The sequence below is a fragment of the Vitis riparia genome, chromosome 16, assembly GCF_004353265.1.
Source record: "Vitis riparia cultivar Riparia Gloire de Montpellier isolate 1030 chromosome 16, EGFV_Vit.rip_1.0, whole genome shotgun sequence".
Classification (NCBI taxonomy): domain Eukaryota; kingdom Viridiplantae; phylum Streptophyta; class Magnoliopsida; order Vitales; family Vitaceae; genus Vitis; species Vitis riparia.
In genome coordinates, this window is record NC_048446.1 from 17237753 (window position 1) to 17254521 (window position 16769).

Sequence of the window (16769 nt, forward strand, 5' to 3'; positions counted from 1 at the left end):
GCCCAGCACGTGAAAGACATTGGGTTTTTGTCAGTGCAAGTCAAGAAACCGAACTCAGTGGTCAACCATTATGGTACTTGGGGGATATGAAAGTGATCCTAGCTACCAGCATGGAGTCAAAAAGGGTGAGCTTCTGGCTTCAACATGTTTCACCTACTTTGGTCCAAAAGGGCAAGCATACACCATGCAAGTGGATGAGAGTTGGTGGGACACAGCATTTGTGGGTGATTATAAATACCAACCTTAAGACACAACTTTGGCCAGCCACCTCTAAGCACCTGTGCTCCAAAGGTTTCACTTCTCTTTCCTTCTTCAACTTTTGAGTAGTCATCACACCATCAATGGCGTCTGTGGAGGAAATTAGAAATGCTCAGCGTGCCAAGGGTCCGGCCACCGTTCTAGCCATTGGCACAGCTACACCGGACAACTGTCTGTATCAGTCTGATTTCGCTGATTACTATTTTCGGGTCACTAAGAGCGAGCACATGACCGAGCTTAAGAAGAAGTTCAACCGCATTTGTAAGTATAACTTTAATGTCCATAACATGCATACAGTTATGTATACATATGATAATGCTTTTATATGGTACTCAAATGAATCTTTTTACATTCATTTTAACAATGTTGATCATCTTGAACAACGAATCTACATATTACTGAATTAGTTTTGTTTTAATTGCTAGTGTGCCTTGAGCTCATAAATTAGTATCATTTAATTTATACACAGGTGACAAATCAATGATCAAGAAGCGTTATATTCATTTGACGGAAGAAATGCTTGAGGAGCACCCAAACATTGGTGCTTATATGGCTCCATCTCTTAACATACGCCAAGAGATTATCACTGCTGAGGTACCCAAGCTTGGTAAGGAAGCAGCATTGAAGGCTCTTAAAGAGTGGGGTCAGCCTAAATCGAAGATCACCCACCTTGTATTCTGTACCACTTCAGGTGTAGAAATGCCCGGTGCAGATTATAAACTCGCTAATCTTTTAGGCCTCGAACCATCTGTCAGAAGAGTGATGTTGTACCATCAAGGGTGCTATGCAGGTGGAACTGTCCTTCGAACCGCTAAGGATCTTGCGGAGAATAATGCAGGAGCACGAGTTCTTGTGGTATGCTCTGAGATCACTGTTGTTACATTCCGTGGGCCTTCCGAAGCCGCTTTGGACTCTTTAGTTGGCCAAGCCCTTTTTGGTGATGGGTCTGCAGCTGTGATCATTGGATCAGATCCAGATATCTCAATTGAACGACCACTCTTTCAACTCGTCTCAGCTGCCCAAACATTCATCCCTAATACCCAAGGTGCCATTGCAGGCAACTTACGTGAAGTGGGTCTCACTTTTCATTTATGGCCAAATGTGCCTACTTTAATTTCTGAGAACATAGAGAAATGTTTGACTCAGGCTTTTGACCCACTTGGTATTAGCGATTGGAACTCGTTATTTTGGATTGCTCACCCAGGTGGCCCTGCAATTCTTGACGCGGTTGAAGCAAAACTCAGTTTAGATAAGCAAAAACTCAATGCAACAAGGCATATTCTAAGTGAATATGGAAACATGTCAAGTGCATGTGTGTTGTTTATCTTGGATGAGATGAGAAAGAAATCGCTTAAGGAAGGAAAAACAACTACAGGCGAAGGATTGGATTGGGGTGTTTTGTTTGGCTTTGGACCAGGCCTAACCATCGAGACTGTTGTGCTGCATAGCATTTGTATGGATTCAAACTAAGTCAAACAACAGAAAAAATAATTTGTGAGCCATAGAAGAGATGGTTTTAACTTCCTCATATACTTCAAGTTAAAACCATGAGAGTCCAAGTTCCCACCATTGTAGTAGGCCGACCATTCCTCAAAGTTAGTAGTCATTGTTTATTCTTATGTATGTTATCAAAATGTAATAAAAAGAAGGAATGGATTTGAGCTTTGCTTATGCATGTAATTAAGTACGAAATTTTCAACATATGAATTTTCCCATACTGATGTAGTTTGAGTTCTACTTGAACACCAACGTGTCTAATTTTTTTTTTTTAGAAAATTAAGATTAAAAGGATGAACACTAACCTAAAATTTGAAGAATCCACCTTTCATGACTCCTATTAGACTAAAACATATACAAGGCTATTTCTATATTGATAAAACTTTCTATTATTATAAATTTTTTTATCATATTATCATATTTGAAAATGAGTTATTCTTTCATAAAATTGTCCTATTATTCTATTAGCCTAAAGTTCTTGCATAACATAAATTGAGTTATAAACTGAGTTGTTCTTTCATAACCAATCTATCAAGTCATTTGGAAATAGTTTTATTTTTTATTTTATTTAAAAAAGAAATTAATATTTTTAAACATTTTAAATAAATTAATATGTTTATTTGTGTATTCTTATCCTTTTCATACCCTCAAAATAATTTTTTAAATAAAAAGTTGATTAACATAATTGTTTTCCAAGAATTTAAAAAAACAAATCTTTATAATAAGAATAAAAACATGATTTCATGTCAACTTAACTTTGAAAAATCGTCTATTAACATAATTGTTTTCCAAGAACTCGGAATTCAAGTTGAGTCTAGCTTCCTTATTAATTAATCCTACAAAATATTTAAACAATAAAAACTGCTTTGGTCAACAAAAAAAATAAAAATATGGGTCAAATGAAACTTTAATTATTCATCATATTGAGACCAACCAGTATAGAGATTTATCCTTTTTCTTGGCGACTTCGGACGAAGCAAACATGTACCGAATTTAGAAAAAAATAATGCCGCAATTATAGAATGTTGTGTTATTGTTGACTTCTCCTTCTCATTAGTTTAAAATATAATCTAAAAATGACGATCTGCTTGCTTGCAGTTGCAGGCCGAGGCTGAATTCATATAATCACCCCCTCCACTGGAACCAAAAAGCAAATTCAAAAGCCATGGTGTCATAAACTTCCACACACTTCTTTAGGAAGCCAGCTTCCTGCAGTAGTCCGCATAAAATTATACCTCTCTTTTCTTTGTTGGGCAATGTTTTGTCCAGCCCATGCGCCCATATTTAGACTATTTTATATTTGGGTATTCCTTAAACCCAAATATAGATATATAAATACCATTAGATCTTTGATATTACGAGTGAGAAAGGAGATTTGATTGAGAAAAGAAAAGAAAATTAGAGTTGTTTTTTGGACACTGTTATGGGGCTCAAGGTGAAGTTACAGGTTCTTTCATCAACCTTTTGGAAAGTTCCTATGGTATGTTTTCTTCCTAATTTTTTTTTTCATGTTTCCTAGGGTGATGGATTCCCACCTCAAGCATTGAGATATTTATATAAGCTTTCAAGGTGAAGAAACCTAAGAACTTAATTATTGTATCCCTATTTATTGAAGTGGAAGATATTTTCTCCGTGGTTTTTTTACCTCAATTTGGAGGGGTTTTCCATGTTGTATTTGATGTCCTCTTTTTGGTTGAATATTCTTGATTATCATTTTTTATTCTTGTTAGGTGGTTATTATTGTTGAGGGGTGGTTATTATTGTTGAGTGGTGGTTATTATTGTGGAAGAATCTTTTAACCTTGATAGGTGAATACTCTAGATCTCTCCTTTTATCTTCCCAACAAGTGGTATCAGAGCCTAGTTGTGGGAACGTTTATTTTTTAAAATTATGGAGATAGAAGGGAACTGAACCTACATGATAAAACTTAACAATTCAAATAGGGCTATGTGGAAGTCCATGATGGAATATTTTCTCACCATCAAAGATTTGTTAGATACTCTTGAGGGTGAAACATCCAGACACAAAGATATTTCTGATTTGGAATGGAAAAAAATGAACAAAAAGGCAATTACCTATATTAGGTAATGGATTGACACATCCTCACGCAACCATGCGGAAAATGAAACAAATGCCTATAATCCCTGGAAGAAATTGAAATTAGTGAACATGAAGTTAAATGAAGGAACATTAATGACAAATCACTTAAATTCTTTTCAAAGTATTGTTAATCAATTGGTTACTATGAAAATGGTTATGGATGATGAGATGCAAGCATCTTTGTTGTTGTATTCATTGCTAGATAGTTGGGAAACTTTTGTTGTGACTATTAGCAACTCTGTTCCGAATGGTGCATTGTCTATAGAGCTTGTAAAAGGAAATTTGTTCAATAAAGAGACAAGAAGGAAGGCTTATGACATAGAAAAGGCACAGACCCTCATCACAGGAAGTAGAGGAAGAAACAAGAATAAATGACAGAAAGGTCATGACAAGTTTGAGGAAGGTCCCAATCCAGAGATAAAATCAAATGTTTTCATTGTGGAAAAGAGAGGCATATGAAAATGAATTGTCAAATTTGGAAAAGGAAACAGAATCAAGAAAAAGATGACAAGAATACCACAACCCCTATATCAAACAATGATGAAGTTTTAGTGCTCTTAGATGAGTGTTTGCATGTAGATGAGAAAGGAGTTGAGTAGATTGTAGACATTATAGCCTTCTACCATACTACTCCTCACTTGGAGTTGTTTTCTGATTGTAGAGTTGGAGAGTTTGGCACAATCAAGATGGGAAACTCTAGTCACTCCAAGATTGTAGGAATGGGTGATGTTTGCTTTGAAACCAATATGGGGCATAAGTTGACATTGAAATATGTAAGTCATGTTCCAGATTTACGCTTTAATCTAATGTCAAGTTCTGTCTTGGACAATCAAGGTTATGAAAATCACTTTGGCAAAGGCAAATGGAAGCTCACTAAGGGCCCATTGGCTGTTGCAAAAAGAGAAACATGTTGCACTTTGTACAAAACCTAAGGGAAAGTTTGTAATGATGAGTTATATGCTATAGAGGCTACTTCCTTGAAGTTGTGGCATAAAAGGTTAGGACATATGAGTGAGAAAGGATTGCAAGTTTTGGCAAGGAAGTTCTTAATTCCTTTGGCCAAAAATGAATCCTTGTCTTCTTGTGATCATTGTTTGGTTAGAAAACAATGTAGTGTTTCTTTTAGTAGCATATCTAAAAAGAATTTAAAGAAGTTGGAGTTGGTATACTCTGATGTTAGTGGCCCCATGGAAATGGAAACTCTTAGAGGAAACAAACACTGTCATTTTTATTGATGATGCTACCAGGAAGGTATGAATTTATTTGCTCATATCAAATGATCAAGTCTTTCAGTATTTTCTATAGTTTCAAGCCATGGTTGAAAAAGCGACTAGAAGGAAATTGAAGCGTATCAAGATTGATAATGGAGGTGAGTACACCTCAAGGGAGTTTGAAACTTACTGCACTAAGAATGGTATAAGTCATGAAAAAACAATTCCTCGCACTCCATAGCATAATGGTGTGGCTGAAAGAATGAATCGCACCATCATTGAGAGGGTTAAGTGTAAGCTGAAGATTGTAAAGTTGTCTAAGGCATTTTGGGGTGAAGCTACTCAAATTGCCTGCTATTTGATAAATAGATCTCCATCAGGTCCATTGAACTTTGAGGTTCCAGAGAAGGCATGGACAAGAAAAGAGGTTTTCTATTCCCACTTAAGGGTATTTCAGGATGTAAAACTTTTGTGCATGTTCCCAAAGAACAGAGATCCAAACTTGATAATAAGGCAGTTCTACATGTCTTTGTTAGGTATGGTGATGAAGAGTTTGGATTCAAATTGTAGGATCCAACCAAGAAGAAATTGGTGAGAAGTAGAGATGTGGCCTTCTAAGAGAATCGAATGTTGGGAGATTTTGACAAAGCTAATCAATCTAAAGGTACAAGTGACGACTTCATTGAGTTGGTACCTATTCCTCTATTATTAAAGCAACCCAAAAATGAAAAAAAAGAAAAAAAAAAAGAAAATTGATGAGCTACCAAGAGATGATAGTACTAGTGACATACATGCATAAGAGCTAGTTGAGCATGATGAGAAGGAAGAACAATCACTTCAGCAGGAGGATTTGGTAACCCAAGCTAGAAGGTCTACTAAAGAGCATCATCCCTCTACTAGATGTCCCTCTTCTAAGTACATGTTAGTAATTAATGAGGGAAAGCCACATTTGGGTATTCTCTGAGACCAAATATAGGTATATAAATAGCATTAGGTCTTTGGTATTTTGAGTGAGAAGGGAGATTTGACTGAGAAAAAAAAAATTAGGGTTGTTTTCTGGGCACTATTCTAGGGCTCAAGGTGAAGTTATAGGTTCTTTCATCAACCTTTTGGGCAAGTCTCTGTGGTATGTTTTTTCCTTGATTTCTTTTTGTTCATATTTCCTAGGGTGATGGATTTCCGCCTCAAGTATTGAGATATTTATATAAGTTTTCAAGGTGAAAAAACCTAAGGACTTAATATTGTATCCTCATTTATTGAAGTGGAAGAAATTTTTTCCATGGTTTTTTACCTCAATTTGGAGGTTTTTCATGTTATATTTGGTTGAATGTTCTTGCTTATCATTCTTGATTCTTGTTAGGTTGTTATTATTGTTGAGGGGTGGTTATTATTATTGAGTGGTGGTTATTATTGTGGAGAAATCTTTTAACCTTGGCAGGAGAATATTCTAGATCTCTCCTTTTATCTTCCCAACATTCTTTTATCACTTTTAATCTTGAAATATCTTAGTATGTAGTCATCAACGGATTTGTGGAGGAGATTAGAATGGATCAATGTGCCACAATGGATAACACTAATTACTATTTTGGGGTCATTAAGAGCGAGCATATGACTAAATTAAAAATGTCTTGAGTATCTCACCTTGTATTTCGTAGAATCTTGGTGATGAAATGCCTCAAACTATCTACTAGAAGAGTGATGTTGTATTGTATCATCAATGTTCTCATGGAGCTGAAATTGTCCTTTCACATGGCTAAAGATCTTTTAAAGAATAATGTAAGAGCAGGAATGTACACATGAGGCTTTCTTGAAGAAAAACCAGTGGTCATATTGAAAATTTATTGATTTAGATAATATTTAGGTTATGATCTCTAGTTGGTTATCTGATTCTTTTGATCATAAGAAATTAACTTGACTTGGGTCTTAACTCAGTTTGGACCTTAATTTGTCTTAGCCTAGGCTTAGACTTTATCAGGTCTTAGGTATGAGTTTTGATTCTGGTGTGTCTTAAACTTAATTAGGTTTGGACCTTGGTTTCATTGACATTCATCAAAGGCATAAATGTTTTATTTTGGATTAAATATGCCTCGAATTTGATATTTGAAGCTCCAAACTTGATCTTTGAATCTACAAACCAACAATTAAGAGTTTCAAACTTGGTTTTAAAATCTTTGAATTAAGACTTTGATGAACTTGTTAAGTCTTGAAGGGAAGTTTTTTCTAATTCTTCTCAAGTGTGGAAGTCTTCCTATTTTTCCAATGTGATTTTGAAAACTAAGGACATATTTATTAGGATTATGAGAGACATATTTGCATAGTTTTCCTTATTCCTTGTAAATATTATTCCTTAATTAAAATTAATATTTAGGATGATTTCGAGATATACTTAGACAGTTTTAACCCTTAAAACAAATATTATGTTTAATTAAAACTAATATTTGGGAAACTTTGTATATTTCATGATGTCCTATTTTCGTAGAGTTCTTTGGGCAGACTAGCCAACAAGTCTCATCATTCCCTTCACCTCCTTTGCAGATCCTATGAGGACACTCTTTGTCACTCTAGAGTTCTTTTGATTTAATGACCTTCCAACTTCTTGTTTCCATAAGGAGTGCGGGGAGGTATATTACTCATGATTCCGTCCTATGAGGACACTCTTTGTCACTCTAGAGTTCTTTTGATTTAATGACCTTCCAACTTCTTGTTTCCATAAGGAGTGCGGGGAGGTATATTACTCATGATTCCGTGAGCATTGAGTTGAGGTTAAGTATGAGCTCTCCTTACCTTCCTTCTGAGACACTAAGGTCCCACATATTTTTGAGAGCATTAATGGGATTCTCAAAATCTCTTGATGGGGCTGGCTATTGCAATTATGTTTGGATGTTCTATGCTAATAACCACTTTAGCTCATTAGACATTTCTTTAATGTTATGTTTGGTTCCCGGAAAGTACAAAAGAAAGAAAAAAAATGTTAAGGAAAATGATTTTCTTATGTTTGATTGTTCTATAAAATATTTCAAAGAAAATTAAATATAATTAAAATTAGTTAGAAACTTATGCATTTTGAAATTATTTATCTTTATATTGATGAGTTAAAATAAATAAAATAAGTTTGAAGTAGCAAATAAAAATAATTTATCATCTTTAACTTTATATTTTATTTTCCTTCACGTTTTTTTTCCTTTTACTTTTCTTTTCTATTTTCTTTCCTTTGCATTTTCTCTCTAATTTTCCGAGAACCAAACGTAACCTTAGAGTTAGCATATATGGGATGACTATCTTGGTTTCTGCTCATTTTATTCCACGAGCATTAAGTCTTCAACCTTTCTTAGAGACGTTTCCACACTTCACTCCAAATGCATGTTTGATCCTATGGTTAGTCATGGGATCTTTCTTATGTTTCCATGTTTATCATTGCTAGTAAGCATGGATCTTCACCATGTTTTTCAGTTACAACTTTTACCCTTTCCCAGTATGTCCCACTTACAATGCGCCACTACAAATCAATCATTATGTTATTTTTAGTCATCACATTGATGTGGCTCATTTTATTATGGACATATGGTATCATATCGAGGGTCATCTTGCTCATGGAGTTTACCACTGGTAATCACCATCAGTAATATTTTGGTTGACGTCAGGTTTGATTTTTACCATAATCTCTGGGTGTTAGATTAGAGACCTTCCACAGATGAAAGCCTCGAGTCTAAGGACATGAACCATTAGGAAACTATCATTTTTCGATAGCAGTTGAAATTGGGTTGTTGGGGCAGCCATTGGTTGGTGAGGACTATGGACTGTTGACCCCCTCTAACTAGGCTTTGAAAGAGCTTCCTTAATTAAATAATTAATTTAATATTTAAAAATATTTAATTTCTTTGAACTCTTTCTATGATCTCTGGAAATACTATTTTATTTAATTTTTTATATGTTGTAGCTGATCATTTCGAATCAGTTTCCAATAATATATATATATATATATATATATATATATATATATATATATATATATCTCTCTCTCTCTTTTGATAATATATTTTGGTGTTTGAGAAAAATGTTATGGTGATATATTTTGCTGCTTTAGAAAAATGTGCTATGAAATGGTCCAAGCAACAAGGATAAACTTTTTAACCGAGTCGTCGCTCTTTAGCGGGAGTTGGTTTGTCATACAAATAATGTATACTCAAGCCTTCAAATATCAGCAAACGAGAAAGCAATTCAATACCAACTAGAGCTATCAAATCCAATATTTCTTTTATTTACTTTTCAATAATATCCATATGAACACAACATTACAATGTTTGAGGAATCTTCGAGATAATGAACGAGTGAGATATTGAAACTCATCTTTTTAATTTGGGCTCACGAAGATAGGCTAATAGGGACTCAATTACAATCAAAATTTGGCAAAAGCAATGAAATTCTATAAGAGTATTTATTATCAATGTCAGAGATAAATACCTTTACCGACTTCTATTTGATACAATACAACATTAAAGGTACCATTCTCATTCACTTAATTTGTAACAGTAAAAATGCTATGCAACACAACAATTTCAATAGTTATGCCCGATCCAAAACCAAATAATACTTCCCAATCTAATCCTGCACCAGTGGTGCCCTTTTCCCCCTTTAGGGATTTCTTTCTCATCTCATCCAAAATAAACAACACACATGCACTAGACATATTACCGTACTCACTTAACACGTGCCTTGTTGCTTCGAGTTTCTTTTTCTCTAAATTGAGTTTTGCTTCAACTGCATCAAGAATTGCAGGGCCACCAAGATGGGTAATCCAAAATAACAAGTTCCAATCGCTAATACCAAGTGGTTCAAAAGCCTGAGTTAAGCATTTTTCTATGTTCTCATAAATCAAAGTAGGCACATTAGGCCACAAATGAAAGGTGAGTCCCATCTCATGTAAGTTACCCGCAATAGCACTTTGTGAATTAGGATTAAATGTTTGAGCTGCTGAGATGAGTTGGAAGAGTGGTCATTCAATTAAGATGCCTAGATCTGATCCAACAATCACAGCTGCAAACCCATTACTGAAAAGGGCTTGGCCAACTAAAGAGTCCAAAGTGGTTTCAAAAGGCCCACGGAATGTAATAACAATGATCTCAGAGCCCACCACAAGAACTCGTGCCTCTGTGTTATTCTCTACAAGATCTTTAGCAGTTCAAAGAACAGTCCCCCTACATAGCAGCCTTGATGATACAACATAACTCTTCTAACTGAAGTATCAAGACCCAAGAGATTAGCAAGTTTGTAATCAGCACCAGGCATTTCTACACCTGAGGTTGTACAAAATACAAGGTGGGTGATCTTGTACTTTGGCTGGCCCCAATCTTTAAGTGACTTCAATGCTACTTCCTTACCAAGCTTGGGTACCTCAACAATGATGATCTCCTATATTAAGAGATGGGACCATGTAGACACCAATATTTGGGTGCTCTTCAAGCATCTTTTCAGTTAATGAATGTAGCACTTCTTGATCATTGATTTTTCACCTGTAAATAAAATAACATGAACACATTAGCTTTACCAATCAATAAGTCATATAGTATATTGCTCAAGATGATCAACATGCATTTAACATTGAAACAAGCATAAAAGGTTATTCTTAATTATAGCAAAAATTATTAATGTGTTTCTCAACATTGCCACATGATTCAAAGAACAGCTCTTCAAGCCATTATAGTCAGATGCACGGAATATTGGTGACTGGAGTAAAATGATTTTCAAGTTTCCCGAAGTATTTTATCTAAAAGTTAACCATATAAAACTTGAAACATTCATTTCACTTGGAGGTGAGCCTTACATAATAGCACACTCGTATATGTATAGAAGAGTTATGCATGTAAGAATTCATGCCTGAATATATACTTACATATGCGATTGAACTTCTTCTTCAACTCAGTCAATTGCTCGCTCTTAGTGACCCTGAAATAGTAATCAGCATAATCAGACTGGTAGACACAGTTTTCAAGAGTAGCTGTGCCAATGGCTAGGATGGTGGACGGACCCTTGGCACATTGAGCGTTTCTGATTTCCTCAACTGAAGCCATTGATGCAGATTAAGTTGAGGAAGGAAAGAGAAGAGTGCTTGGAGCTGGGTTGAGAAAGTTGGGTGTGAGTGTTGGGTATTTATAAGCTGTGTCACACCAAACCTAATCCATTGGCAGTCAATGATCAATTGGCTTCAAAGCTTGCGTGCGTGAGTTTATTTTTGGATTTTCAGACATGTATGCATGTGTTAATGTATTTGTGTTGTTTTCTGTTCTTCACCTACCCATATATGATGAATGCATCCATAGGAATTGAGAGAGGATTCAATCAGGGTTCCGGCTTCTCATTGTAACATTTTTTATATATAGAGATAAAGACTTTTCCAGCCTCTCAACTGGAAATTAATACATTGTTCATTTGACTTTTCCACGCGCGTGTGGGTAGCTGCTACCAGCTTTCTTATGGTTGATGATATCAAACTCATTCAAAGTTGGATTTCAAAATTTGAAGTAATATCTTTCTTCTCCAGGATAACATCACATGTCATTTAACCTACTCACGAGTGTGTTTCTGCTATACAATTAAGAGAGTAAAATGAGGTTAAATCCATTCTATGTAAACTCAAATTGGATTGAGCTTTAGCAGAAGTTTTAATGTAAATATATTAATAGAAGAAAATAAAATGAAGTGATCCACATACAAAGTTATATAATGTTTTATAATGGTGGTTAGATTAACATGCACCATGGATGAGAAATAATATTTCATTATATGATATAAAATATTATAAAGGATAAAAATATATACAATTATTGTATAATAAAATATTCTATGTTTTTTTTCCTTGTATCTTCACCTTGAACCATGAACCGTTTTGTTCCACCGGGTGTCTTTCACTCTTCCTTGCATTTATACCTTGAACTATAAGAAGTTTTGCTCTACTCGGTATCTTTTACTCTTTCTCATATTTTTATCCATCACACATAGTCTTCATAAGCTCTTTTTTTTTTTGTAACATTTCCCCCCTCATAACCTAGAATATTTATTAAGATATAGGAACTAGCATTCTTTATTCTATGAAGCATTTAAATGCCATCACACATGAATTTAGAAAATATTTTTTATAAAAAGAAATATATTCCAATTAGGAATTTGAGATACTTCCCAACCTTTACAAGCTTTCAAATACCAACAAATGAGAAACCAACTCAATACCCGCTAAAGCTATCAAATAATCCATTCTTTCTTTTATTTACTTTTAAATAAGATTCATATGAACACAACATTAATATAATGTTTGAGGAATCCTTAAGATAATGAAACATTGAGAACCTCAAACTCATCCTTTTAGTTTGAGCTCATCACAAAGAAAGTTTAACAATGACTTGAGGTAATAAAATACTATAAGAGTATTATCAATTTTGGAGATAAATACCATTATTAACTCCTATTTGATACAATACAACATTAAAGGGAGGATGACCATTATCCTTTACTTCACTTAATTTGTAACCATTGGAATGCTATGTAGCACAACAGTTTCGATAGTTTCGATGGTCAAGCCTAGCCCAAAACTGAATAGTACCTCCCAATCCAATCCTTCACCTGTGGTGGCTTTTTCTCCTTTGAGGGATTTCTTTCTCATCTCATCCAAAATAAACAACAGACATACACTAGACATGTTACCATACTCACTTAACACGTGCCTTGTTGCTTTAAGTTTCTTTTTCTCTAAATTAAGTTTTGCTTCAACTGCATCAAGAATTGCAGGACCACCAGGGTGAGCGATCCAAAATAACGAGTTCTAATCGCTAATACCAAGTGGGTCAAAAGCCTGACTCAAGCATTTCTCTATGTTCTCGGAAATCAAAGTAGGCACATTAGGCCACAAGTGAAAGGTGAGTCCCACCTCAAGTAAGTTACTTGCAATAGCACCTGCTGAATTAGGAATAAACGTTTAGGCTTATACTTGTTAATTGCTTATTGGGATTTCTTTTTATAGTTAGTAGGTCTTGTTGTTTACACTACCTCCATGGCACGTTTCCATTTGGGATCTAAAAGAACCTTTTTTATAGTCAGTAGGTTCCAAGACACCTTATAGTACTGGATGCTTTTTCCCTATTCGGTTTACCCTTTAGAAGAAGGTAGTGAGGTTTGGGTGAGTGAGGGTAGCAAGAACTGATTCAAAAATATATATATAATTAAGGGAAGGGGAGGATAATAATTAGTCTCATTTAGCCAGCAAAAACTGAATGAAGAAAAATAAAAATACAATAATTTGTTTCATTTAGGCTAGAAAGATGAGGGAGAGAGAATGCTATGAAAAAAGAAAAGATCATACCAGGGATTGGAGGGTTCAAATCCATACAACTCACTCTTGTGTGATGAACAACATAATAATTGTCTTGTCATTCATCTCATCTTGCAAATAATTCCAATAGAAAACTACCATCCGTCGTCGGTAGCATTGACATTTGGTTGGTTGGGGCAGCATTGGTTGGTGAGTTTTAATTTCTTAAAACTGTTTCTATAATCCATGTAAACGTATTTTATTTAGGTTATGTGTAGTTTGTCAAAAGTTTGAGGTAAAACGTTAAGGAAATAAAATAAAGAGAAACGGTATGAAGAAAAAAAATAAAAATAAATAAATAAATAAGTTTAAAATTAATAAATATTTTTATCTATTACTTTAAATTTATTTTTCTTATTTTAACTGAATAAAAAATATTAAAATATATAAGTTTTTAATTAATTTAATTATATTTTATTTACTTTTATATTCTATATGGTAAAATCAAATTTGAGAAAATTATTTTTCTTTATAGTTTTTTCTTTCCTTAATACTTTCTCAAATCCAAATACAACCTTAATTACAAAAAAAAAAAAAAAAAAAACTCTACATTTTAAATCATTTCTAATAAACAACATAGAAATTAATGTATTAGAAATATCTATATCCCTCTCCTATTGCATCTTGGTATAAATATTCCAATTTTGCTATTTTAGCATGCATATTTTGCTTCACTTCCTATGGACAAAGTATGAACTTATTGTAACTTCTCCAAAAAAAAATTATTAGGTAAATGGACTTTGAATAAAGTAAGATTTAATATATTAATTAGATTCAATATTGAGTCAATTAATATCATATTTTCCTCTTTTTAACTTCAAAAACATAATAAAAATAAAAATAAAAATCGAATATAAAACATACATTGTAGCTGATCTTTTCAAAACTGTTTCCAAAGATATATTATGATAATATATTTTGGGGTTTTAGAAAAATGTTTTGGTGATATATTTTGCTATTCTAGAAAAATGTGGAGTGAAATCATCCATGCAAAGAGAATGAACTTCGTAACTGAGCCACTGCTCTTCAGCAGGAATGTGTTTCTGTTGTACAATTAATAGAGTAAAATGAGGTTAATTCCATTCTGTGTACTCAAATTGAATTGAGCTTTATATGATTTTACTGTGGGGCGAGTCGAAGTTTTAATTTAATGTAAACATATTACTAGAAGAAAATAAAATGAAGTCATCCACATATTAAATTATATGATGTTTTAACGTGGTGGTTCAATTAACCATGCACACCTTCATGGTTGAGAAATAATTTTTCATTATACGATATAAATTATCATAGAGGATAAAAACGGATACAATTCTTGGGTTATGAAATATTCAATGTTTTCTCATTCCTTATATTCTCACCTTGAACCACAAATCGTTTTATTCCATCAAGTGTCTGCCACTCTTCCTCACATCCCTGAATTGCGAGAAGTATTGCTCTAGTGGGTATCTCTCACTCTTTCTCACATTTTTATCTATCACATATAATCTTCACAAACTCATCTTTTTTATAACATTTTCCCCTCATGACTTAAAATATTTATTAAGATATTCCCACTAACATTCCTTATTCTACAAGGCATCTAAATACATCACATATGAATTTAGAAAGTATTTTATATAATAATTTTTATAAAAATAAATATTTTTCAATTAAGATCAAATTTGAGACACTTCCCAACATTTACAAGCTTTCAAATACCAACAAATGAGAAATCAACTCAATTCCAACTAAAGCTATCAAATAAACCATTATTTCTTTTATTTATTTTTAAATAAGATTCACATGAACACAACATTAATACAATGTTTGAGGAATATTTAAGATAATGAAACACTGAGAACTTCAAACTCATCATTTGAGTTTGAGCTCATCACAAAGAAAGTCTAACAATGACTCAAGTACAAATCCAAATTTAGCAAAGTAATAAAATACTATAAGAGTATTATCAATTTCGGAGATAAATACCTTTGCTATCTCCTATTTGATACATTAGTGCATTATAAGGTAAACCATTCTCTTTTATTTCTCTTAATTTGTAATTGTAGGAATGCTATGCAGCACAACAGTTTCGATGGTCAAGCCCGGCCCAAAACCGAATAATACTCCCCAATCCAATCCTTCACCTGTGGTAGCATTTTCCCCCTTCAAGGATTTCTTTCTCATCTCATCCAAAATAAACAACACACATGCACTTGACATGTTACCGTACTCACTTAACACATGCCTAGTTGCTTCAAGTTTCTTTTTCTCTAAATTGAGTTTTGCTTCAACTGCATCGAGAATTGCAGGGCCACCTGGGTGAGCAATCCAAAATAACGAGTTCCAATCGCTAATACCAAGTGGGTCAAAAGCCTGGGTCAAGCATTTCTCTATGTTCTCAGAAATCAAAGTAGGCACATTGGGCCACAAATGAAAGGTGAGCCCCACCTCACGTAAGTTTCCAGCAATGGCTCCTGCTGAATTAGGAATAAATGTTTGGGCTGCTGAAACAAGTTGGAAGAGTGGTCGTTCAATCGAGACATCTGGATCTGATCCAACAATCACAGCTGAAGACCCATCACCAAAAAGGGCTTGGCCAACTAAAGAGTCCAAAGCATCTTCGGAAGGCCCACGGAATGTAACAACAGTGATCTCAGAGCACACCACAAGAACTCGTGCTCCTGCGTTATTTTCTGCAAGATCCTTAGCGGTTCGAAGGACAGTTCCACCTGCATAGCACCCTTGATGGTACAACATCACCCTTCTAACCGATGTTTCAAGACCTAAGAGATTAGCGAGTTTGTAATCCGCACCGGGCATTTCTACACCGGAGGTTGTACAAAACACAAGATGGGTGATCTTGGACTTTGGTTGGCCCCACTCTTTAAGAGCCTTCAATGCTGCATCCCTACCAAGTCTAGGTACCTCAGCGGTGATAATCTCTTGGCGTATGTTAAGAGATGGAGCCATATAAGCACCGATGTTTGGGTGCTCCTCAAGCATTTCTTCGGTCAAGTGAATGTAACGCTTCTTGATCATTGATTTCTCACCTGTAAATGAAGTAACATGAACACATTAGTTTTACCAATCGACAAGTCATATAGTATATTGTTCAAGATGATCAACATGCATTTAACATTGAAGAAAGTATAAAAGGGTATTCTTAATTATAGCTAGCAGTGCTATATGATTCAAAAAACAGCTCTTCAAGCCATTACAGTCAAATGAAAGGAATATTGGTTACTGAAGTAAAATGATTTTCAAGTTTCCTGAACTAATTTATCTAAAAGCTTTACTCTAGAAAGGTTGGAACATTCATTCGCTTGGAGGTGAGCCTCACCTAATAGCTCACACTCTTAGAT

At 34.3% G+C, this 16769-nt stretch overlaps 4 protein-coding genes across 4 annotated transcripts; 1 reads left to right on the plus strand and 3 right to left on the minus strand.

Moving 5' to 3' along the window:
- Positions 1–274: 274 nt before the first annotated feature.
- Positions 275–1975, plus strand: LOC117933742 (stilbene synthase 4-like). The gene is made up of 2 exons (XM_034855260.1): positions 275–519; positions 728–1975. Exons 1-2 carry the CDS (start codon positions 342–344, stop codon positions 1726–1728), a joined length of 1179 nt encoding a protein of 392 aa, XP_034711151.1. The 5' UTR covers positions 275–341; the 3' UTR covers positions 1729–1975.
- A 7607-nt stretch (positions 1976–9582) lies between these two features.
- Positions 9583–9981, minus strand: LOC117933340 (stilbene synthase 1-like). Its single transcript, XM_034854704.1, has one exon. It carries the CDS (start codon positions 9979–9981, stop codon positions 9583–9585), a length of 399 nt encoding a protein of 132 aa, XP_034710595.1.
- Positions 9982–10059: 78 nt separating this feature from the next.
- Positions 10060–11134, minus strand: LOC117933341 (stilbene synthase 3-like). Its single transcript, XM_034854705.1, has 2 exons — positions 10957–11134; positions 10060–10235 (listed from the first exon to the last, which is right to left on the minus strand). The coding sequence occupies exons 1-2, from the start codon at positions 11132–11134 to the stop codon at positions 10060–10062; spliced, it is 354 nt and encodes a 117-aa protein (XP_034710596.1).
- Positions 11135–15156: 4022 nt separating this feature from the next.
- Positions 15157–16475, minus strand: LOC117933545 (stilbene synthase 6-like). The gene has a single exon (XM_034854956.1). The coding sequence runs from the start codon at positions 16444–16446 to the stop codon at positions 15457–15459; it is 990 nt and encodes a 329-aa protein (XP_034710847.1). The 5' UTR covers positions 16447–16475; the 3' UTR covers positions 15157–15456.
- Between the last annotated feature and the right edge of the window lie 294 nt (positions 16476–16769).

What these genes read in the sequence shown, in the direction of transcription:
- LOC117933340 (XM_034854704.1), bottom strand. Translation starts at nt 9,981, where the DNA reads ATGGGACTCACCTTTCATTTGTGGCCTAATGTGCCTACTTTGATTTAT.
- LOC117933545 (XM_034854956.1), bottom strand. Translation starts at nt 16,446, where the DNA reads ATGATCAAGAAGCGTTACATTCACTTGACCGAAGAAATGCTTGAGGAG.
- LOC117933341 (XM_034854705.1), bottom strand. Translation starts at nt 11,134, where the DNA reads ATGGCTTCAGTTGAGGAAATCAGAAACGCTCAATGTGCCAAGGGTCCG. An exon ending in GAAGAAGTTCAATCGCATAT is followed by an intron (nt 10,236 to 10,956) that starts GTAAGTATATAT and finishes GAACTGCTAAAG; the next exon opens with ATCTTGTAGAGAATAACACA.
- LOC117933742 (XM_034855260.1), top strand. Translation starts at nt 342, where the DNA reads ATGGCGTCTGTGGAGGAAATTAGAAATGCTCAGCGTGCCAAGGGTCCG. An exon ending in GAAGAAGTTCAACCGCATTT is followed by an intron (nt 520 to 727) that starts GTAAGTATAACT and finishes ATTTATACACAG; the next exon opens with GTGACAAATCAATGATCAAG.